The sequence below is a fragment of the Tursiops truncatus genome, chromosome 10 (genome assembly GCF_011762595.2).
Source record: "Tursiops truncatus isolate mTurTru1 chromosome 10, mTurTru1.mat.Y, whole genome shotgun sequence".
Classification (NCBI taxonomy): domain Eukaryota; kingdom Metazoa; phylum Chordata; class Mammalia; order Artiodactyla; family Delphinidae; genus Tursiops; species Tursiops truncatus.
In genome coordinates this window covers 42,486,659-42,512,008 of record NC_047043.1, presented here as the reverse complement: position 1 = coordinate 42,512,008, position 25,350 = coordinate 42,486,659, and the positions used below count along the sequence as shown (strand labels likewise).

General features: G+C 36.4%; 1 protein-coding gene across 4 annotated transcripts in view; it reads left to right on the top strand.

Annotated features, from left to right (window-relative positions):
- COL21A1 (collagen type XXI alpha 1 chain) overlaps positions 1-25,350 on the top strand; it is a 186,351-nt gene that overhangs the window by 99,251 nt on the left and 61,750 nt on the right. For all 4 annotated transcript variants that reach the window (XM_073810876.1, XM_073810874.1, XM_073810873.1 and 1 more), the window contains 6 exons: positions 7,515-7,568; positions 7,660-7,713; positions 19,687-19,740; positions 20,258-20,313; positions 20,876-20,927; positions 21,052-21,105. In XM_073810876.1, the coding sequence (XP_073666977.1) occupies positions 7,515-7,568; positions 7,660-7,713; positions 19,687-19,740; positions 20,258-20,313; positions 20,876-20,927; positions 21,052-21,105 (324 nt within the window). The remainder of the gene's footprint in view (positions 1-7,514; positions 7,569-7,659; positions 7,714-19,686; positions 19,741-20,257; positions 20,314-20,875; positions 20,928-21,051; positions 21,106-25,350) is intronic.

Below are 25,350 nucleotides of genomic sequence, written 5' to 3'. Positions count from 1 at the left end.
CGAGGGGAAGGGAATTGCCTACACTCTGGGGATATTTTGAAGTTAGAGCCCCCAGGATTTACTGATGTATCAGATGTGAGTTTGCAAGAGAGCAGTCAAGGGTGACTCCAATGAGATGTGGTAGAGAAAATCGGGGAAGGGGAGTCAGGAGTTTGCCTTTGGATAGATCATATTTTTATGTTAGACGTTCAAGTAGAAATTGTAAGTGGGTGATTGAGGATAGAAGTCTGGCATTCAGAGGGAGTTCTTTTTGTGAACTGTCCTTTCTTGTATTTTGCGTCTCAATTAATGCACTTCTTATACATTAAGATAATGAATCCTTTGCTATAGATGTCAATAGTTCTTCTCTTTATTTGGTTTACAAATTTGGTTTTAATTTTTAGAAAAGTAAAATTCCCCCACAATTAAATATTTTCTCTTGCTGTTTCTTCCAGTGGTCTTTTTTTGAGCATTCGATACTCTATGTTCATTGATTTAATATGATTTTCAAGAATTTTTGATTCTTGATTTCATTTTGGGAATTTATTTTGGCATTTGGGGTGACATGACGATCCAAAAAGCTCTGGTCAACTTGGAGGATGGCCATTCTAACAAACTGAAATTCAACCAGAATATTTGCCTGTGAGGCGGTATTTAAACTTAGCCTTGTCAAAAGAGGAATTAACATATGTAATGTGTGGCCTCAAAGTCTGATGCAATTTTTGGTCTTGTTAGTAATATGTGATGTATGTATTATGGAAGACTACAATCCTGCTTTTGGAGTGTTGGATTTGGTTTGGGATACTACACTTTAGGAGTACATAGGATCTGGAATTCATTCTGAAGAAGAGAGTAAACTCAGAAGACAGCCGGCGGGGTGTCGGGGGGGCAGTTACTGAGCTTCAGGTGTTATCCCAGCAAAGATGCTCTTCTCAAATTCTAAAATCCTCCAGAATGGTGGTAGAGAGAAGGAGGAAAGGGAGGAGAACTAGGCTTGTAGAGTAAGTTTGATGGGGGGTGGATAATTAGTAATAGAACAATAGGACCCAGTAGACAAGATTTTTATGCTTTCCTCTTTCCTGACTCTGAACTGAATATGGTACCAACTGTGGACTCAGTCTTTTAAGAGCTGTGGGGGTTTGGGGTCCAAGTGCCACGAAGATGAAGGACCTGGAAAATGAGATACATTAGGTTACAGGCCAAAGAAATGGCTATGATGTAGCTTGGAAAAAAGAATAACAGGAAGTGGCCTCATTATGCAGTATATGAAACATCCTTCTAGAGAGAACAGTTTCCACCTGAACTCACTTCCCTTCAGTCTTGGTTCTTTACCAAAAATGCTTATGGTCTCCCTGTCTCCGCTGCCATTAAACAACCCCCCCCCCCCCACACACACACCTATGAACGTCTCACTGATAGATTAAAATGTGGACCATTGGGCTTCCCTGGTGGCGCAGTGGTTGAGAGTTCGCCTGCCGATGCAGGGGACACGGGTTCATGCCCTGGTCTGGGAAGATGTCACATGCCTTGGAGTGGCTGGGCCTGTGAGCCATGGCCGCTGAGTCTGTGCATCCGGAGCCTGTGCTCCACAACGGGAGAGGTCACAGCAGTGAGGGGCCCGCGTACCGCAAAAAAAAAAAAAAAAAAAAAAAAAAAAGAAAAATGTGGACCATTTGTGTCAAATGAAGTATCCACTGCTTGGGCAGTTTATCTTCCTTTTCTCTAATAAAACGTTATTTAGAACTCATCTCTTCTATAAAGTTTTCCTAGACAAAGCTTAGTGGATTAGCTACTTCATTTTTCTTCAACACACCCCTTATGTAAATCTTATATATGGATCTTTCCATGTTTATGTCATGCGTCTCGTAAATAGATTACATTATATTTTATACAGGTAGTATATACAATAATAATAATATGTACATAATCATTACATGTATATGAATGCTATCTGTATATTTAATTAAATTATTCAAGGAATTGTTTGGTGGCACACCTAGCACTTGTGATTTTAAAGGTCAATTCATGCTGACATTGTGTCTTCTTTTGATTGTAATCTTTATGAATGCAGGGCTGTTTCTACTATTATTTTTAGAGCCCTAGGTACTGGTGACTGGTTGGACTCAATATTTATATATTTGCTTATTTATTTATTCTTTCATTCATCCACTCACATACTAGATATTTGTTGGGTGTTCTTCTAGGCTAAGGGACTATAGCAGTGAAGAAAACAGAAAAAATATCCTGCTGTTTTGAATATCACATTCCACTGGGGAGAGAGAGGTAATAAATTCATAATTATAAAATAATAAATACGTAAATAATATCAGATGGTGGGAAGTACTATGAAAAAAGATAGGACAGCAAGAGAGAGAATGAGGTTTAGCTCTTGGTCATCATCCTTTGAACATAAAGCATAACTATAGAGATTTAGGGTGGGAAATAAGAATTACTAAGAAGGTATCAGTTAACTTAAAAAGCTGTGCATTCTCCTTTTGAAATAATCTTAGTATAACTTTAAGTGTAGCTTCACTCAGGCAATGAGGCAGTTTAGCTAAGTTTAATTGCATCTGTGAATCTGAGAACAGAACTGTATCTGCAGAGATTATTTGTCAAAGGCAGGCAGTGTTTTCCTTTCATGTGCAAAGCTCAAGTCTGATTGTGTGAGCCCCTGATTGAGTGGCTTGGATAGAGATCAAAGTCCTTCATCAGACCCACAATGCTGTGTGCATAGCCTCCATCCTCCCATTTTGGTCCTGTTTTGCAGGCTGCTTCCTCATGCTCTCTCTCTTCTTTCTTCTCCGTGGATGTGTCTCATCCCGTCACACCGCAGGACACGTTGAAGTGCTCCCTCTGCTGCACTGTGCTTCCTTGACTGTTCCTTTGAGCCTGTGTCTTCCGGAAGCTTCCCCTGACTGCTACCCTTTGACTGTTATGGCATCACAGTTCTTTCTTAGATCTCAGTGCAGGTGAAATTTTACAGATACTCATGTGATCTATTACTCAAATAATTTGAGCAATCAGTTAAAGCCTATAAACTCCTTGACTCATAGTTGGGTTAGGTGACAAACAAACTAGTTTCTGTAGTAGATATACCTGGAAAGACAGATTTATGAATATTCTTAGAATTTAGCTGTGTAGAGTTATAAACCCTGCCAGTGCCTAGAGGAATCCACAGTGCACATTAAAGTATACACTTAATTTTGGTTACCTAGTTACCCTGGCTGGGTACATAAGAGACTCTGTTGGAACTCTGGGAAACATTGAAGAAAATTATGTAATAGTATAAAATTTAAATCACCTTCTTATATTTTAAAAAGGAGAGTGACATCCAAAGAGATTTCTCTAGATTTCATTCTCTTTTTTAAGTTTAGAATATTTAAAGGAAACCAATGACTCTATCCTCACTACTGAAACAAACCTGTACACTTAGATTGGCAGAATATTTTATGGCATGGTTAGAACTGGGCTCAGAAGAGACTGTGACCTTTGCACATTTGATGATTTTATTTTCTTAATTTCCTTTTCAAAGCTATACATCTTTCCTGGAGCATCGGAACTCTGAATCATGGAAGAAAGTAAATTGATTCTGTATTCTTCAACCCTACAATTTGGCAGCGAGAATATTTTTTTCCTAAAAATGACTCATTTACAAAGAGACTTTGTGTGAACATGGAAAAGACTTACATACTCTCAGAAATCTTGCAGTTGGGGGTAGGGTGGGTATCTGGGCCTGCTAATAATTGCGAAATGGCAAAATTAATGTTGAACAGGATTAGTTGGTCAATGATCATGTGAAAGTTACAGTTCTACAAGAAAAGACAGACACTTTTATACTCAGAAAAAGAAAAACTCAGTAAGCTATATAAAAAGCTTATCATTTTTCCTGTTTTAGGGCATTTTTCTTGTTTTAATGTACCCTGCTATGAGTCAACCAATGTTTTATTTTTTGCTCCTCTCGGAAAGTGTTCTGTGTTGTAATATTCCTCACCGTTAACCTTTATTTTCCTGATTTTTAGTCCAAAATTTGTTGTTCTGAATTTCATCCAATTTCTTCTGGTGATTTGCCCTGGGATCTCCCAGCTTGAATGTGGTTTTGGTTTTTCTTTATTTTGTTGCTAATCACGCTTCCTCTAGCTTCTAAAATAATCATTGAATATCTTGATACAACTAAGTTTTCAAGAATGCATCTCATCGTACATTAAGAAAACAACAGGCTGGTTCTTATAGTGTGGGAAGCATTGATTATTCCTGTATTGCAGTTCTTCTAAAGACAAAGCAAACAGGGCCATTAAAAAATACACAGAGACCTTGTTCACACGTTCAGCAGTAGATCTGTATGCATTCTGAAGAAAGGTTGTCATGATGTGATGCCCAGCCATGGCATTCTTCATGCTCTAACGGTGGCCATTAAGACTACAAAATAACATTCTGCAGAAGTGTTCTCATGGCTTTGCACAATAGTCACTGAGTCTGAAGACAAGAAAGAAGCTCACCTTTACTGAGTTCCTTATGCCTGCCAGACTTTTTCACCTGATTCCATTTATTTCTTTTCAGAAGCAAAGTGGGTATTATTATCCTAGTTTATGGTGAGAAACTGAGGCTTAGCTAGGCAAAATGACTTAGCCGAAGTCCCACAGAAAGTCAAGGGAGGAAGAAAAATTCAGCCCCAGGTCTTTTCCAATTTCAAACTTCATTGCCTTTGCACTTCACTGTGCTGCCTCCCAGGATTTGGGGATGTGATGAGTCTGCCTGAGGCCACATTATAAGTCAGAGGTGAGCTGGGAACATTGGGGCATCTCCACATTGCTTTAATCCATTAAAATATGATGTGCCCTCTCTAACAAATGCAACACGTTCCCTTATTTCTTCTTCGAAGGGGAGAGATGGCATGGCAGCTTCTTTTTTTTTTTTTTTTTGCGGTACGCGGGCCTCTCTGCCGCGGCCTCTCCCGTCGTGGAGCACAGGCTCCAGACGCGCAGGCTCAGCGGCCATGGCTCACGGGCCCAGCCGCTCCGCGGCATGTGGGATCCTCCCGGACCGGGGCACGAACCCGTGTCCCCTGCATTGGCAGGCGGACTCTCAACCACTGCAGCACCAGGGAAGCCCGGTATGGCAGCTTTTGATCTTCTACAAAAGATTAACTTTCTGAAAAAAAAAGTAATAAAGCAGATACGACATTTGGCTTAACTTTTGGAAAAAATGTGAAAGAAAATAATTCATTAAATGCGAACTTTGCTGATGACCAACCATTTTGATACATAGTAACTTTCTTTTGAGGAATTTTATGAACATTCCTTTCCTCTGGGTCTTCAGAATTCTAACCAACTTAAAACCAGTCTGGCAAATGGACTCCCTTGAATCCGATGAATTGTTCTAGAATCCTAAGATTGGATGTGCCATGATGCATTTTCTGATAAGAAGGTATTTCCACCTGCTCTGTCAACTTACTAGTTACGCAACTTTTGGCAAGTTCTCAGTTTCCTCATCTGCAAACGGGGATAATGTAGAACCTACATTAAAGGGTGGCTATGAGGATTAAGTGAATTAACATATATGAAATATGTAGTCTGGAACATGATAAATACTATATAAATCATTGTTATATTATTTATTCCAGTTACAATAGCATGTTTCAAGTCATGTCGGACTATCCAGAGGGTGCACATGGGTTTTGAAGGATCTAAAGAACATCCTAGGAGGTGGCATTTATAAGTAACCTGGTTCTGTGTAGGCGTCTGCTAGCAGTGACAGCTGAAATACAATTCTAGGCCCATCTGATTCCAGAGTGAAGGAGATTCAGTGATAACTAGACCGGCAGAGATACCAGGCTGAACAAACTGTGTAGCTTGACTTTCTTCTTTCTCCTCACTGATCTTGAGAACGTGAGCCACGCAGTATTACTAACAGTTTCAATTTGCCACCGGAAGCAGCTCAAGCAAACGTGATTCCTTGGAGAAAGAGAGTTTTTTCACACTTGCGTGCAGCATGGATGACTTGGAAGTGAATTCTTCCAACGTTTGATTAACAGAATATGTAGCAGATGCTCTGTTCAATGCTAGAGATATAGAAATAAATGATACCTGGTCCCTAATCTCAAGGGAGCATAATCCAGTGACACAGAGACAGTGCCAGCCCAGAGAGCAGATGATGAGTTTGAAAATTGCAGGTTGTTTTTGTATGGAGTATAAAGAGGTTGCTTATGAGACTCGTTCACAGTGAAGTAAAATGTTTAAGGATGGGGCCAATGGACTCGAGAAATATTTGAGTTTGAGGAATACAGGAGAAAACATAATTATGTGAACAACTGAATGGGGAAAGGCTGATGGTTGGTTATGGAAATTATATAGTCATCCTCATCCTGGGAGTAGCTGAGAGCATTTTATAAAATGAGAACTTCAAGTGCATATAAAAGGAGAAAAACAATAATCTAAGACTGATCTTTCTGGGACAACCATTAGTATTGCTATTATTGTTAGTATAGCTAGCAAAGAATAGTAAGAGGAATATTTGAAAATGGGACTGGAAAAGCAGGGAATTCTGATGTTTCTGAAATTACAGCTAAAAATGTACTGACAAGTGAGTGGGTGAATACAAAGATCCATGCAGACACCCATGAATAGCCACATGGAAATGAAGGTTTTAGATTCAAGAATGAAGATGTTATTGGAAACATTAATGAGATTTGTGTAAGTAACTCTTGACAACAGAATACTGTACCCAAACAGTAAGATCCGAGGAAGATGGGATGTGGATAAGAGAAGTAAATGTTTGCAGGTGCCAAGTGGTCCAAGTCAACCCAATATTGAGCCTGGTAAACCTAGATAAATGTTGAGGGACTGCAAGTTTGTTTTGGAGTTTAGTTGCCGTGTGCTGAGTGAAGATTGAATACTTTGCCTCTGTCTGAAAAAGTTGTGCTGTTTTACCAAAGCTCCAGATTCTGGAGGGATGTGTAGGAAGAAGTGGAGATGAAAGTGACCTCAGCAGATGGCTCAGCCTTGGAAGGTGTGGCGACATGTCACAGCCATGTTCGGGGGGTAGACTTTCTAAAATGGGCAAACCAAAGGCTGTTATAGACTTACCTTGAAGAATAATATTCATCCAGGTGTAGTTTATTCCAGAGGTTAACTCGGATGGCCATAATCAGGTAGTTTAAAAATGTATTACATTTGTTTAATCCTCCAATCCTAGATGTTTTTCTTTTGAATACATTGAATATGTTTCTAATGTGCAGAACATTTCTCCAGCAACTGTGAACATTGTCTCTCTATTTCCCTCCCAGAGCCTTCCTTTTAATCAAAGCATTTCTGGATAATTTTATTGAGTTAGAGATATTTCAGACCTTTTTTCCTAAAGACTGAAGGATGTGAATTCCTTATTAAGCATTTTGCCACTTTGTTATTTTGGTTTCTTAAACAGTCACGAAGTGAAGTCATAAGGTGTGAGAAATGTGAGAAGGAATGAATTCTGAAATGGAGGGCTGCTCTGTGTAAATATGATGAAATATTAATTACTTCTTGTTTCCTCTTCTTCAGGGATATCAGGGAATGGCAGGATCACCAGGTGTTCCAGGATCCCCAGGAATACAAGTATGTGATCTGTATATACATATTTTAGAAATACCATTTCTAGTGAACCAAAACACATAACTAACAGAATTTTATTTTGTGGTTAATTTAGGGAACACGAGGACTACCAGGTTATAAAGGAGAACTGGGGAGAGATGGAGAAAAGGTAAATATGTACAAGCAAAGGTGTGTTCAGTTGTTTTAGTCACTCAGAGACAAAGGATGCAATCTGTGATGACTCCCATTCAATAATGTTCGTCTTGGTGAATGCCAAGATGTCAGCTCAGAAATGTGTCAGTGGCTGTTGGCTGATCAAGCTCACAGGAGGCTTTTATCACTAGATCAAAGTGGTTATCACTAGATGACCACTGTCAGATGGCACAGGTATTGGCATTGCCCTGGTACCATGTTCCTTCTCTGTGATTAAGCTCTGTAAGGAGCTACCTTCTTAGAGGGAAGAGCATTATGTGAATGGAATGTGTTCCCGTGTTAGCCGCAGACAGCCATATGTCCATCTCCACAGCAGAAATCTATCTTAGCCTTACTGGACTTCTCTCTCTTGTAAGGATTCAGTGGGTACAGACAACATTTGTCTGATTTCCTTTTTTACAGCTCTGAGATTTGCCATGTTCTTTAAATATGTTCAATATTTTAGTACCTCCCCAGGGATCTAGTCCTGCATCCAGGTAGCTGGTCCACATCCAAGATGCCCATTGGATTTGCTCGAATCCCCATGATGATTTGTTAGCTTAATTCCTAAAGCACAGTCTTATTTCTATGTTCTTTGAAGGCCTTCTGTTTGCTCTTGATAAAAACCTGAACTAATTTTCTAGCTCCAATTCTTGCAAAATGATTGCCTTTTAAAAATAATGTGCACAGAATTCACACTTGAGAAACACTGATCTGGGCTCTGTCTATTTTATGTTTTTCTGGTTGCTTATGCTGGTTATAGAAAATTGTAGCTGCTCAAGTACCATCTCTGGATGGACCCCTGGAAGATCTTATGATGGGTCTACTGCTTTCAAACTGTTTGATCTTGGCACGTGACTTGATGTCTTTGAATCTTATTTTCTACATTGACTCAGTGGGGATTTCTTTACAGATTTGTTGTAAGGATTAAATGCGATAATATATGAAAAATACTTAGTGTGGTCCCTGGTACAGGGTTTTCCTTAAATAAATGCCTGTTGTTTTGTTGTTCTGTTTTGCTTATCAAGGAGCGAGGTTGTGGTTGGGATGTCACATGGGGTGGGCTGGCATGTGTCATGGGCAAGAAATGTTAGAGCAAACAGAAGGGTTAGTGTCTGGAAAAGAAACAGAGAAGATGGAATGTCAGGACAGCTCTATAATGTGGGGAGAGCCAGGGAAGGCAGAACAACAGCAATAATTGATAGAACTCTGGAGGAAGTGGTACAAAATCCTCTTTTCTCCTCAATGGCCCTGGGCCTCTATGAATCTTTTTAGCCACTGGCAATCTCTGCCTATTTAAAATGATGGAGGTGCATCTTAAGAGGTGCTGAAGAGCACGCCAGGCCCACAGGAATGGAGATGTCTTATATTTGTATGTTCTGGAGGTATCATGAGAGACCTCCAACCTCCTCTAGGAGAATGGGGGATTCCACTAGGAAGGTGTGGATACCTGTTCCTAGGAGACCACATACCAGGCACCTCACCCACATTCTAGTCTACAAGATTGTTGCTGTTTCTTTAACATTCTCACAAGTAGCCTGATTTGGGGATGTGGGGAATATATAAAAGTATGCATGTATGAATAAGTGTATTTAGGAGTGGATGGGTTAATACATTTATTTGTTTTTGTGCTGACTTGGGTTTTAGAGACCCAAAATAAAAAGGAGGATTTTTATTCATTTATCTTAAAAGAATTGGAGTAAAATACCTTATTTAAAAGTAAGAACAATAATCTATGAAATAGAAGCAGACTCATAGACATAGAGAACAGACTTGTGGTTGCCTAGGGAGAGAGGGATGGATTGGGAGTTTGGGATTAGCAGATGCAAACTATTACATATAGGATGGATAAACAACAAGGTCCTACTGAATAGCACAGGGAACTATATTCAATATCCTGTGATAAACCAAACTGAAAAGAATATGAAAAAGAAGTGTATATATATATATATATATATATATATATATATATATATATAATCACTTTGACATACATCAGAAACTAACACAACATTGTAAATCAACTATACTTCAATAAAACAAAAATTTTTAAAAAAGAACAATACTTCTATTAGTCACATCTTAAGGTAACTGCTGTATTGTTTTGGGTCATTGCACTCTGTTTAAAATAGTACTTTTACAAAGCCACACATTCTATTAAAGAAGATAAGGTGAATAAGATGTATGTTTATGTAAAGTTCTTTGTTTTCAGACCAGTAGTGATTTCATTCAGTGTCGTTTTCTGAAGTTCATTGTTTGGGTGTCAGCTCTGATTGACACAGTCATTGTGGGCCTAAAATCACCACATGCTGCTTCTAAATTCCCTCCTTACATTCCTTCTGGCTGCAGGGATTTCTTTATTTAGAGCTACAATAATTTAGTGAGTTAGTTAAAGGCATTTCCTTGGGTGTTCCTCTAGAATACAATTTGTTAATTTTCAGAAATGGGAAGGTTGAAAACATACCCTGGAGATGGCCTTGACTTGTGATTGCTCAGGGCATTTTTTCCAGGCATAACCCATGGCCTTTAGGGGATTGTTCCACACTGTAATGTTCTCTGTTAGGATATTTTCCCAGAATAATTTCCATTTTGTGGATTTCCACTGAAACTCCCATAGGAGTTTCCACTTAAGATAATTAAAATTATATTCACTTTCTTGCTGACTGTAACCTTTGTTCCTCACACATCAGAAAATAGAATGTGTATAGATTTTGCATGGGGTTTTTCTTCCCCTGAATTTACAAAATTAAAAGGACCCTTTATCCACCAAATTGTCTTCAATTGGTAACTCATTTTATAACATGCTTTAGAGATATTCCTTGGACTCTAAGAAATACTTTAAGTACTTCAAAGAACTTCCTCAGCTTTAAGGAAACCTAATATATTTAAATCGTGTGGAGACATATATATATATATATATATATATATATATATATTTTTTTTTTTTTTTTTTTTTTTTTTTTTTTTTTTTTTGCGGTACGCGGAGCACAGGCTCCAAACGCGCAGGCTCAGCGGCCACGGCCCACGGGGCCAGCCGCTCCGCGGCATGTGGGATCCTCCCGGACTGGGGCACGAACCCCCGTCCCCTGCATCGGGAGGTAGACTCCCAACCACTACGCCACCAGGGAAGCCCGAGAAATATATTTTGTTAAAACTTACATTAAACTGGGTTGGTTTTTATGGGTTTTCTAATTGAGTATTTCTAATTGTTTATATGGGTTTCGTAATTGAGTATGAAACTTTCTATGGCAATGCAATTCTGGAGACACAGGAAGTATTAATAATTTTTTTAATCTAGCCAGATTTGTACCAACTCATCACTTGGTTTCTCTGGGTTTAAGAAATAAAATATATTAATTCTATCTAAGGTATCCTTATGGAACCAATTATACATTTTGTTTAGTTTCTTCATTAGAGTGTTAAACATTTGAATTGTCCTTTCAAGATCTCACTGTCCCGTTGCTCTCAGCATCCAGAACAGAGTATCATGTAATGAGCGAGCCTTTCTTACATGAATAAACCCCATTATCTGCACTTTGAAAGGCAAAAGCTGAAGTGATGTTATAGCGATATCTATTACATAGTTGGTCATAATCAAGGAACTCCAATATATATGTTGAGAGAACAGTAATAAAGGACCAAGCTGAAAAGTGTTATTAGAGAATAATATGTAAAAAATTTAACATGCTAGTTGCTTTATTTCTTGCAGAGTTCCTGAAGACAAAAAAAATAAAACAAAGCCAGTAATGACATAAGAGGGAGAAATAGAACTAACTTAGGAAAGTGGTCATCTTTCTCTTATTTCTAGAATAGAGAGAGTAATCTACCCGTGTATCTTTCTGATAGCACCATGACCCAAACACGGGGTTATGTGTGTGTGTTTTGCAGGATGGGGAGGCTTAATGCAGTGACAGGTTCCAGGCTGTGCCCTGTTTTCAGACTGCTTAACCTTCCTAGTCATACTTCTTAATCTCTTTAAACCTGGTTTCCCAAATCTAGAAAGTGGGACTATAAGTATTTCTTCATAGCCTTGCTGTAAAGACTAAATAAAATCATGCATGTACCTGGCCAAAATTAAACACTGTAAGTTAGTGATGATGATGATGATGATTATGGCGATTTGTAAATGTTTCCAAAAATATCTTTCGTTTATCCCTTATTGTTTCTCACAGTGTTGAAGTGCCCCTTATGAAGCAATCAGACAGGAATTCCCTAAACCTCTTCCCACCCCACTTACTCTCTTTGCTGTGTGTGTACCTATATTCTACCCTCTCTTCTGTTAATATGGATGAACTGTCCATGTATAATGTCCAGCCCTCCTCTGTGCTCTGGGTCTCATCCTTCTCCATTACTTTGTGTTATTCATTAGCCCCTCTCTTCTGTGTCGCTAGTTTTTTCTTTCTTTTTTAAAAAGTTTATTTTATTCCTGTCCTAAAGACGCAGACGTAGAGAATGGACTTGAGGACACAGGGAGGGGGAAGGGTAAGCTGGGAAGAAGTGAGAGAGTGGCATGGACATATATACACTACCAATGTAAAATAGATAGCTAGTGGGAAGCATCCACATAGAACAGGGAGATCAGCTCGGTGCTTTGTGACCACCTAGAGGGGTGGGGTAGGGAGGGTAGGAGGGAGACACAAGAGGGAGGAGATATGGGGATATATGTATATGTATAGCTGATTCACTTTGTTATACAGCAGAAACTAACACACCATTGTAAAGCAATTATACTCCAATAAAGATGTTAAAAAATTTATTTTATTGAAACATAGTTGATTTACAATGTTGTGTTAATTTTTGCTGTACAGCAAAGTGACTCAGTTATACACACACACACACACACACACATACATATATATATACACATATACAGTCTTTCTCATATTCTTTTCCATTATGATTTATCACAAGGTATTCAATATAGTTCCCTAAGCTCTACAGTAGGACCTTGCTGTTTATCCATTCTCTGCATAATAGTTTGCATCTGCTAATCCCAAACTCCCAACCCCTTCCTGCCCCACCCGCTTGGCAACCACAAGTCTGCTCTCTATGTCTGTGAGTCTGTTTCTGTTTCATAGATAAGTTCATTTGTGTCATATTTTAGATTCCAAGTATAAGTGATATCATATGATATCTGTCTTTCTCTTACTTCACTTAGTATGATCATCTCTAGTGTTGCTACAAATGGCATTATTTCATTCTTTTTTATGGCTAAGTAGTATTCCATTGTATATGTACCACATCTTCCTCTCCTCCCTTGAGTTTTTTATTGTAATATTATTAAATATAAATGTATATGAGTTTAAATGTATGTGTCAAATATATATACATATTTGTGATAAGCATGGCAATAATTGATATATTGGTATAATTAATGGTATAATTCACATAATAAATAATAAAATATTATTAAATACATATCTACACACTCTTTTTTTCTAATAAATATTTTGTTTCATCTGAATCTGGAGAAATTGTGAAATTGTTACAAGCAGGAATTTTTCAGAAAACTTTCCCTCCTTCTTATGGAAGGAGTGGTACCACATTTTCCTTCTTTCCTACCTCCTTTCCTCAGAGGCTTTTCTTCCAAAGCAGCAGGGCCTCCCAAAATGTTTTCTAAAGTCAGGCTTGGTTGAGCATCCCTCTGTCTGTCCATGTGGTGCTGATCTGTGTGTGCTCAGGTTTTCACTACTTCTGTGGATGTTTTTGCAAAGTTTTGATTGTTTTCTGATCTTTCAGCCTCTTTTCTTTTAGGGCCCTATAATGGATTCAACATCTCAGTTTATGGTGATGAACCATTCATTCTATGTCCTGCCTCATTTCTTGGCTGCTCTGCTGCTTTCTGTCCTGTTTCCTTTTTCTCTACTGGCATCATTGGGAACCTTACAACTTTTATTGAATTTTTACAGGATGCTTCATCTTGGTTCTAAACTCTTATTTCTCATCTTCATTTTGGGTGTGCTCTGTTTTATGGTCATTGATAAACTGTGGCAGGGACCGTATATTAGGAGCTTAGGAATCTACTTTTTTCCTAGACCTGAGTAGTCCAATGGTGATGCCCAAACCCAAGGGGTTAGAGAGGGAACATTTTAGTAGATTTAAACACTTCCCAGGAAATCATTATTTGTCCTGGTCCTGTGTGACACTTAGTGGTTTTTAAATGAGAAGAGAAGGAACAGGAAGATGTGTAAGGCTTTTGACATGTTGGGTGCTGAAGGTGTTTCCTGTTGTGTGTACGTTTTTCTGTTTTATTTTAGACATGTCTTGTGTGGATATTATCCACATGCATTGCCTATCACATGCCATCCTCGCAAAAAGTCCTATGAGGTTAGTAGAGTAAGTCATGCTCTGCCCGTTTTACATTAATTGTAAAGTAAATGAACCCTATTGTACAGTTTTGAAACTGAGAAATGAGGAACTTCAGTCATCTGTCTGAAGTTACTCAAGGATCAGGGGTTGAAATAAAATGTCTGTATCTCAGTCTGGCTTTCTTTTCCTTTCTTTTCACCATATTTTTCTGCTTTGGCCAGAATTGTTTTTAATAGTGTGATTTCCTCCTCTTTTGCACTATGCCTGCACCATGAGAAGGCCCAATGCCTGTGAGCAGCTGAGGAGGAGGGGGAGGGGAGGGGGAGGGAAGACGGAGAGGAGGGGGAGGAGAGGGGGGAAGAAGGCGGGGAGGAGGGGAGGGAGGAGGAGGTTGGCTAGATGAGTGATGGTTTGAACTGATTGTGCCATGATAGTGGATTCATAGTCTTACTTTTGCATGTGTACCTGTGAGATGTTTCCTCCATGTCTCAAAAATAAAGGCTTTAAGAAAGAAAAAAAAACTCTCTCAAGGGAGGAGGGATAGTTCCCTGTAGATTGTAGATTATCAAACTTTTAAACTGCAAAATCTTTGCAGTGAAAGTCTTTGGGGCATGTAGTCCCATATATATGTATGAATTATATGCTGTGCTACTGAATAAAGGATTATGTGCATTGAAAACACAGACACACTGAGAAATTTTGAAAGAATGAGATTTTTAAAATATTAGTTTTCATATTCTCTTGCTACTCAAATAAATAATCTTGATGTAACTTTGGAGACTGAGACTCTAGATCAACCTGTGAGATTGGCAGGCTCATCAAAGGCTTGTTATCAGTCAGGAAGCTTCGAGGCAAGCTGGGGAAAATGGAACCAACTTACTGCAAATCTTGGATTCTCTTTTATTCTAATCTCTTGTAAACTCAGTGGGAATCAAGAGTGTGACTCCTCAAAACAATTTTTTTATTGGAATTTTCTTGGAGGACTCAAGAGTGTTTACTATATTTTAGAAAATGAAAGTATTTGCATATTCAGTAAATTATCATTAATCACAAGCGAGACATCAGCTAGGATAGAGTAGGTTATGTTGCAATAACACACAAATGCCAAATGCCAATGCCTTAAAACAAAAAAGGCTTATTGCTCATCAAACTGCACACTTATTAGCAGACTCAGGCTAACAAAAGTTTCACCCTCTAGATTTTAACTAATTACAGTAGCAGGTCCCTAGAGAATCAAAGAGTGGCTCATAAACCACTTCCATTCATCTTTAATTAGCTAGAGCAAATTTTGTAAACCACACCAACTTCAAGAGTCAGGAAAGCATGATTCCCTCCACCTCCCCATATGCTTAGAAGTAGAGAGAATCTGAATATTGATAAATAATAATCATGTCTACTAAGACGAAATAAGAATGCATCAAGAACGGATTTTTTTTCAAAGAGATTGGTGTCTAATAAAGCACAAAACATATACAAAGTAACTATTTTAAGAGAGTAAATGTTAAGTGCCAAAGATGAGAGTTGAATAAAACTCTAGGAGTTGAGAGGAAAGTTGAAAATTCAAAAAGGCTTCATGAAAGAAATTGTAAACCGAAGGTTAAACATAGATACAGACTTATAGGGGCTGTTCTTACCCAGTTTAAGAAGCCTCTAACTTAGGGAGGCTGTGGTTCCTTACCATACTGTGTGTGTGTGTGTGTGTGCGCGCGCGCGCGTGCGCGTGTGCGTGTGTGTATTATCAACAAGACTGTATGAACATCTTTGTATATATTTCTCAGTAACTTTCTCTGAGTATAACCACAGGAAAATTTCCCAGAAGTGGAACTGATTAGAGAATCAAAGCGTTAAGTTCATAATTAAATTTTGAGGCAAATTGCCTATTTACCTTCCAGAAAGTGTGTACTCCCCCAACAAGTGTGTGAAATATCTTTCTTCACACCCTTATCAGCACTGAATTTCATTAAATTTCTGATTTTCATCAATATATGTTAAAAATGGTACTGGTTTGATTTGCAATCATTTATTAGTGAAAAAGGTATAAAGTACCTGTCATATGATTTTTGAAAATATTGTTACTTCTCTGTAATTTGCTTTTTATTTATATCCTTTATTTTTTCCTACTGGGCTGTTCATCTTTTTAAAAATTGATTTTTATGTGCATGTCATAAATTGTGTGAAAATATTTTTTTCTGGCTTATGTGTTTTGATTTGAGTTTTAGAATTTTAGACATACAGAAATTTTAACTATTTATATATATATATATATATATATAAAGTTTTACTTCTTTTCTCCTATGTTTGTATCTGTATAGAAAGGTTCAACATTCTAACATTTTGAATATAATTACTCCTGCTTTAAGTTTTGGAATTTTCATTATTTTATATTTTAATCTTAAAATTTTTGATATTTGGAGTAAAGTTAGATGAGTATTCATATTTTCCCCTTTCTTCTCCTAAAAGGATAGCCAGTTGCTAAACAGTATTTTTGAAATTTCACTTTTTTTCTCATTTATTTGAAAAACCATCATTATCACTAAATTTCCATTCTCATTTGGGTCTGCTGTTTTTGCCTTTCCCTTCTGTTCCATTTACCTGTCTATATCTTCTCCACTGCCAAGCAGTTTTAATTATTGTCACTTCATAATATGATTTAATACTGGCAGGCCTAGTCCTTCCTTATTATTCTTTATGATCAAAATTTTCTTGGCTATTCTTACATGTTTATTTTTGCAGATAAAGCTCAGTATCTTTTCTTCAAATTTTTTTGGGAATTCCTATTTATGTTTTAATTAGGATTTCTTTGAATTTATGGATTAGTTTTAGAAGCACTGACATAATTTCAATACTGAATTTTCCTATTCAAGATTATGATTTATCTTTCTTTTTATTTCAAACTTAAAACTCAGTGGAATAATATTAAAATTTTATTTTTTATTGGTTCTCAACATTACCTAAGTTTATATGTAGGAATTTTTATCTGTTTTGGTCCTGTTATAAGTGGAACTTTTACTTTAATCTATTTTTATATTGGTTATTGTTTATAAATATAAAAACTATTTTGTATATTAATTTTTAAGACAGCAATTAACTGATTTCTCATACTAATTATTTCAGGGTATTAGGTATGTTGGCATATTAGACATGTAATCATAAATAAAGATAATTTGTTTTCTTCCTTCTAGGATTTACCTCTCTTATTTTTATATTTTGTCTAAACTCATAGGCTAGTCAAAACTGGCTAGAAAAACATTAAAAATAGTGGTAATACTGGGCAACATTGTTTTTAAATTTCAAACAGTCACAATCTCTTTTAGTCCAGGTTTGTGGCTCTTTTGGAAGAATAATTCTCTCAACAGCAAAATACATATTTGTAATTTTGTATCTTTGACTTTTGATTCCAGCCAGTAACATCATCCACAGTCCTGTTTTAGTCATGGCCCTTTCTACATTAATTAATTAGTGATTAATAATTTCTCTTTCTTGAGCCACTATGTCCATCTTGAGAGAATGTTTTGGACCCACCTTAACTGATTTAGAGAATTTGAGAATGGTGTTTATGGCCACACTCTTGATTGGTCCTTCAACTGAACTTCTTTTAAAGGCCTTCTCCAGTTTCATTATTTACCTGTCAGAGATGAGAAAAAAAAGGTGTATCCTCCCAATCCCAGTATCTGGGGACTTGGTCTATGCCTTCTAACTATGACTTGCAAACTGGCCGATTCTTTTCTGAGCTCATCTCTTTTATAGTTACCTTGTCAAATACAGCCAACACTAATTGATTCATGATACCAACATTCTTTTTTTCTCAGTTCTTTAGCTATGTTTATTGGAGGCATTATTTGCCTTTGCAGTTTATTAAAAGCAAAGTTTTTTAAATCAATTTTTCACCAAAATCATAAAATCAATGATTCCATGAATCATTGTATTTCCAACCTCCAAAAATTATTTTTCACTGCCCACTACCTAGTCCCAAAGCCATTGCCAAATGTATTTTTTAATGTTATTGTTTGGCAGCCTTTTTTTCCCTAGTATACCAATTTTTATATTAATTAACTTAGGCTAAGTTTTACTGCAGTAACTGATGATCCAATGGCTCAATGGCCAACACAAGAGCATTTTTTTGTCTTTCATGTTACGTGCCTATTGTAGATAGATGTTGGCTAAAATTTACCGCTTATTTGCTACCCATTACTTTTAAACCTTGGACACAACTTGACTGAATGTATTGTGTTTGGGTCACACTTTCTCGTGTTTTGTATTTTGTAGGTATTGTCTTAGTATTCCCCAAGCATTTTGCTAAATTTCTCTGCCCCTCCCCCATTTCATTGCTGTGTGTTAACATGGATGCTGTTCCTTTTATTTTACTTAAAAATCTTGCTTATGACTATGTGGGTAGCTTTGTCCAGATTATATATTTTTTTGGTTCCAATGTGAGTTGATGCTCCTGGTCTTTTCAGTTCATCTGAGATGAGTTTATCTTATCTCCAGGAAAATAAAGTTTGAAGATGGTGTCTTCTATAAACTGTAGCCAGAGAAGGGAAGTCTTAGCTGGGACTTGGTTCATCCTTAAAGGGAATCCTGCTTTGCCCCTTTCTTCTGTACTTTTATTAAGTACTCATTGCCCAGCTAAGTTCCATCTTATCAAGGTGTATCTTAGTCTACCTGGCCTTCACCTGCTCATCTCAATTCAGCCTGAGTTAGCACAGGTGGTTCTTTCACCATTAATTTATTAGATAGTGCTGGAAACTGAAAATGGAGTAGTAATGTTGCCTTTGAAGGGTTCTATACCTTGAATAACTGTGTCACTCTTTAAAACATGTGGATAAATAACCCTCATTAAATTAAGATTTCTAAGAATTACATCCATCATAGATAACTGGTCACATCCTCTTCTCTCCCTACCAGACAAGCTAAAAAGATCATGAATTGTTTGTAGGTAATGTCTTAATTTGCCTAAATAGTAGTGAACTGACCCAAATCTTGCTGTGCCAGCCATTGGGCTTCCTTAACTGTGTCTTGACAATTAAGATTTTTGAATCTAAGGCAATAGCACCCAGTATGTCCCACAGAAATAAGTCTTAAAACGATGTCCACTAAATATCAAGCTGTTGTGATTTTCTCCATCTCTCTTCCTTTGGAGAGATGGCCTTTCCTCTTCATAAACTCATCTGGATAGATACCTACTATGAGCAATTTCCTAAGATCAGCAATTGGAAGAAAATTCCACAGAATCCTAGAGTGTTTTGAGACCTTCAGCTCAGGGTTTGTCCTCACTGAGCTGGGACCTCAGAGGATGGCTCTCTCCACAGAGTCTTGGCACTTGATCATTTCTATTAACTCCTAGGCCTTGCCACTGTAAGAGCCTAAATATTTTTAGAATAGGTGGCTACTCTCTAAGGGTGGAGTCAGCATTGCTGATGAGATTCCCCTGGCCCAAAATACTTTCCTTCTCTGATTATAAATGAAACCCTGATAAATGAGGATTGGTCTTTCACAGGGATAGGGTTTTAATGTAGATGTGCACTGAACAGTTTGCAGATTTATTTCCAATGAATTTTGACAAGAATGAGGTGGAAGAATATATGTTGATTTTTTTTTAGACTGACATGTGTTTTCTTTAATTAATTTGTTTTATTTTCAGGGTGACCGTGGACTTCCTGGTTTTCCTGGGCTTCATGGAATGCCAGGATCAAAGGTTGAAGAAATCTGTTCTTCTTAAAATTAAGCAATGCCATATTTTATTTCAAATTGAAAGTACTTTATGTTATAAATGGGTTATAAATAAGTGTTGATATATAAATTAAAGTATATTAAAGTAAATGACTGGGTTAAGATTAATAATCATAGTTTACATAAAGCTTTTACAAATTTCCTTTAAAATTTTCAGCCATAAATCTTATAGTATTTAAAAATTGATGAGTAGTTTTCATTATATAGAAATTCTCTTAACTATAAACCTTTTACTATAAGGTCCTGTTATAGTAACAAATGCCCTGTTTTTTCCTTGCTTTTCGTTATAAAGCCTGGGAAATAGGACTTTTTTAAACAAACTTTAAATAATTTATTTCTATTTTATTTTGATGTGGGCATATTAAACTCTGTTGTTTATAATTGGAATTGTTTTTTGTTTAATATATAAGTGAAATATTAATTTTAGAGAAATTAAAATATTAATTTCTCTGAAATTCAGGATTTATATTTTTATCTTTTAGGGTGAAATGGGTCCCAAGGGAGATAAAGGATCACCTGGATTTTATGGCAAAAAGGGAAGTATAGATCCCAAAACAAAGTATCCATATTGAACTTTCAATACAATGGAAATAGAAAATTTGAATTTCAGTCCCAGCCCACTGTTGTAGCAATTAGCTTTGTTCACCTTTCTCAGGGGATTTATCCAGAACAATGGAAAAATAACTGTTGACTGTTATGCATGGTATTCTATAAGAATACTTTGTGTTATTGAGCCTTCTGAACTTTAAAAATACTTACAGAGAGATTCCTTGGAAGTGATAGCTGTTTAACAGTATCCATTGAGAATCCTATTTTTTCACATTGAAGGAAATGTTTAGTCTCTTTATATTTAAGATGCTCATTGCTTTTTACTTTTGCCAAGTAGTGGTTTCTGTGTTTAGATGCTTGTAATTCTGCATCCATCTTATCCTCAATGTCACGTGTCCTGGTAAAATAATGCTTTGCTGAAAGCTGCAGGGTCAACGCAAGCTGTGGTTCTATGAATTCTGTCACTCCATAAGGAAGTTAGCTTACTTTCCTATGTAAGTTCGAGTTGGAATTTTAACTCCAGGGTTAAAATTTTTATTTTTAATACAGGGTGCAAAAGGTGAAAAGGGGAATGCTGGTTTTCCTGGCCTTCCTGGACGTGCTGTGAGTTTGACAGAAAAAGTTCTTAAGTATTTTACTTTAAATAAAATGTAACCTCTACTATCTTCTTTTAAAAAGAAAAATTAACGCAAAAAATATATTAAAATACTTGTATTTATTTTTTCAGGGAGAACCAGGAAGACATGGAAAGGATGGATTAATGGGTAGCCCTGGTTACAAGGTATTTACAAAAAAAAAAAAAAGATTTCTGTAACTTGTGAGTGAATATGAGAAAAATGTACAGATATTAGACTTTTTAAATGTATGACATTGGTATAAAATGAATGAACTAAAAGTTGTTTTAGTGTAATTTTAAAATGATTCTAAATTTATTTTGAGTCTATCATGAATTCTTCTGTGTTGGAAATAAAATCCCAGGATATTAGAAGGTTGAGCTTCTTTGATGAGCCATTCAGATGGGTTTGTTTGGTGGATTAGAGGCAGAAGTACTTGGCTGTGTCTCCCAAGGGATTACATTCTTTTTCAGAGAGTAGGGACGGAACCCTTAACCCTAACAATTTCAACTTTAACCCTGACAACTTGTGTGGTGTGAATATGGGAGAATTAGAGCAAGAAGAACAGCAAAAGTGTCAATTACTCACCAATCCTGAAAAAACTCAAAGGCATATGCCCTTACAATGGTGGGTTAACATCATCTTATTCTTACATAAAGAAACTTTTTTGGGTCAATTATCAGATAGAAACAGGCTTTCTATAGTGTGGCTTATTAAATAAAAAGACATCAGGTAGGTATATGTATTCAAGTCAGTGTATCTAGAATGAGCCAACAATCCACATCATTGTCCTATTGTACGTTGTTTTGTTTTTGTTTTTTTTTGATCCCTAAGGAGAGAATTTGTGTAAATCCATCAACCACCAAGACCACTTGATCAAGCATTGGATTTTGAGATGTCATAATTTTTCCTAATGGTCAGCACTTTGAAGGCCAAACTTGCTCAGAAATTCAGTCCAAATTTTCTTGGTCTATAGATGTTTTCCCTTCCTTTGGAAACATTGTCCATTTTTTCACTTAAAGGTTATGAAAGTTCTCCAAATATCAATGATTCCTTAAAGATTATAGATAGTACTTCCTGAATGTAAAATATGGGGGCCCATTTTCAAGAGCTTAGTCATGTGTTGTTGTTAATTATGTTTCACTGGTTTTGTATTTTATTTCCCATTTGTTTGTTGATTAAACAGATATTTATTGATATTTATTAGGTGCTGGACATATAGAAGAAAACAAAACTCTCATGGAGCTTATAATATAGTTTCTCTATGTTAGAGAACACAGATTCTTCTCCTTACCTGAAGATTAGGGATTCGTCTAATTTAATTTTTCTTTGTCTTCTGTTGTTAAAAGGCCCTGTACCCCAAGAAATGAGATTATACATTTTTTGGGGTGGTAGAGTTTAGAGAATAGAAGCGAGTTGGAATTCCACCTCTCAATGACTTTTTCTAACTAGCTGTATGTCGTATGTCAAATTCTTTGACCTTCAGTTTTCTCCATTTCAAAAATGGAGTAAATGTTACCTACTTAGAATGGTATGGTAGAGACAGAGTAAGATAAAGGAATAAGTGTTCAATAAGGAATTCGTTTACTGCCTATTTTTTGATTTGAACATAGACTTAAGGTGCCTTTTTGAGCTTTTTTTAAAAAAACACTTTATTGAGGTATGATTGACATACAAAAACCTGTACATATTTAATGTAGGCAATTTGGTGAGTTTGTATGTAAGTATATGCAGTGAGCCATTACTGCAATCAATGCCATAAACATATCTGTCACCTCCAAAAATTTCCTTCCTCTCTCTTATTATTATATTAAAAAAAATAAATTTATTTATTTATTTATTTTTGGCTGCGTTGGGTCTTTGTTGCTGTGTGTGGGCTCTCTCTAGTTGCGTCGAGTGGGGGCTACTCTTCGTTGCGGTGCACTGGCTTCTCAATGCGGTAGCTTCTCTTGTTGTGGAGCATGGGCTCTAGGTGTGCAGGCTTCAGTAGTTGTGGCACATGGACTCAGTAGTTGTGGCTCGCGGGCTCTAGAGCGCAGGCTCAGCAGTTGTGGCACACGGGCTTAGTTGCTCCACTGCATGTGGGATCTTCCCGGATCAGGGCTTGAACCCGTTTCCCCTGTGTTGGCAGGCGGATTCTTAACCACTGTGCCACCAGGGATGCCTTCTCCATGTCTTTTCATGACTTGATAGCTCATTTCTTCTTAGTACTGAATACTATTCTTGTCTGGATAGTCCACAGTTTATATTTCCTTTTTGGAATCTTTGGATAATGAATCATACCTAATTTTCTCTGACCGTATTAAAATCTATTTTCTTCCTCCCACCCAGATTTTTGTTTTGGAATTTTTCAGTCCTACAGAAAATTGAACCTTATAAATATATGAACATTTATTTCTATAATTTTTTTTTGTTGAGCCACTGGAAAGTAAATGAGACACTGTGCATTTCTCTCCTAAACACTTTAGCTTATATCTCCTAAGAATACTTTAATTCCATCATGATGCCCAAGAGATTTAAAATCAATACAACACTATTTTCTAATATAAGCCCATATTCAAATTTTTCTAATTGTTTAAAAATTGTTCTAAATAGCTATTTTTTCACCTGATACAATCAAGATTTGTGCACTGCATTTGGTTGTGTATTCATCAGGGTTGCTCCAGAGAAACAAAACTAATAGGATGTGTGTATGTGTGTGTGTGTATTTACATTATTTATAATGTATTTGTCAATATATAAATGTATATTTATATACCATATATATCAAAATAAATATTTATATTTTCATGTGTGTATATATATATATATTTTATATATAGAGGGGTAAGGGGGTGTTGGTGAGGGAAAGGGCGAGGGACAGGGAGGGATGGGGATTGATTAATTGATTCATTCATTCAAAGGAATTGTCTCATGCAATTTTGGGGGCTCTGCTTTCTGTCACTATAGTTTTACCATTCTCACAATGTCAATTAAATATAATCATACTGTATTTAGTCGTATGGATATATGACAGTTGGTTTCTTCATCTATCAGCTGATGAACATTTGAATTCCTATATTTGGCATTTATGAATAATGTTGATATGAATATTCTTATGCACATCTGAGTTGAACAAGTTTTCATTTCTCTTGGGTTGATACCTAGTAGAATTGCTGGATTGTATGGTGAGTGTATGCATATTTAACTTCCTAAGAAATTTCCTATCTATTTTCCAAAGTGGTTTCATTCTTCTCTATTGCCATCAGCAATTCAAGAGAATTCCGGTTTTACCACAACCTGCCAACACTTAATATTTTGTATTTTAGCTATTTTAGTTGGTACATAATGGCATCTCATGTGGTTTCAGTTTGCATCTTTCTGATGACTGACAGTGTTGACATCTTTTTATGGGCTTGTTGGCCATTTGTATATCTTCTTTTGTGAAGTATCTATTCAAAACACTCGACCATTTTAAAAAACTTTGGGTGGTCTGTCTTCTTATTGATGAATTGTAAGAGTTCTTTGTATATTCTGGATATTGGTCCTTTATCAGATATGTATTTGTGAATATGATCTCCCGACCTTTGGATTGCCTTTCTTTCTTAATGGTATCTTTTGATGGGAAGAAGTTTTTACTCTGGATGAAGTCTAACTTCTTAAAATATTTTTCGGTTCATGCCTTTTGTGTTCTATTTAATCTTTACCTAACTTAGGGGCAGAGATTTTCTCGTATCTTTTCTTCTAAAAGAAAATATTTTCAAATTTTCTAAACGCACATATAGAACATCATATTTTCTAAAACTGTGTCATCTTAGCTTACGAATTTAGCTCTATGATCCATTTTGATGATTTTAATTTCTATGTATGGTGTGAGGTAAAAGTTAAGGTTCTTTTTTTTCCCCTTTTGGAGACCTGTTTTTTCCAGCACAAATTATTGAAGAGACTATCATTTCCCATTGAATTACGTGAGCATTTTTGCCAAGTATCAATTAATCAATATACGTGTGAACCTATTTTTGGACTCTTGATTTTGTTCTACTCATCTATACCTCTATCGTTTTGTCAACAACACAGTCTTGATTATCGTAACTTTAAATTAAGTCTGGGAATCAGTTAGTATAAGCATCTAAATTTGTTTTACTTTTTAAAATTGTAATAGTCTAGGTCGATATAAATTTCATATAAGCTTTAGTATCAGCTTGAAATTTTCTTACCAAAAACGCCTTCTGAAACTTGTTAAAGAAACTTTTTAGTGTGGAATACTTTTAGATTTACTGAAAAGTTGTAGATAAATAGTACAGAGACGTTTCCTTATACACCTTACCCAGTTTCTCCTGATGTTAACATCTTATATTACTATGATGCATTTGTCAAAAGTAAGAAATCAATATTGTCAAATTGCTGTAAATGGAACTCCATACTTTATTTGG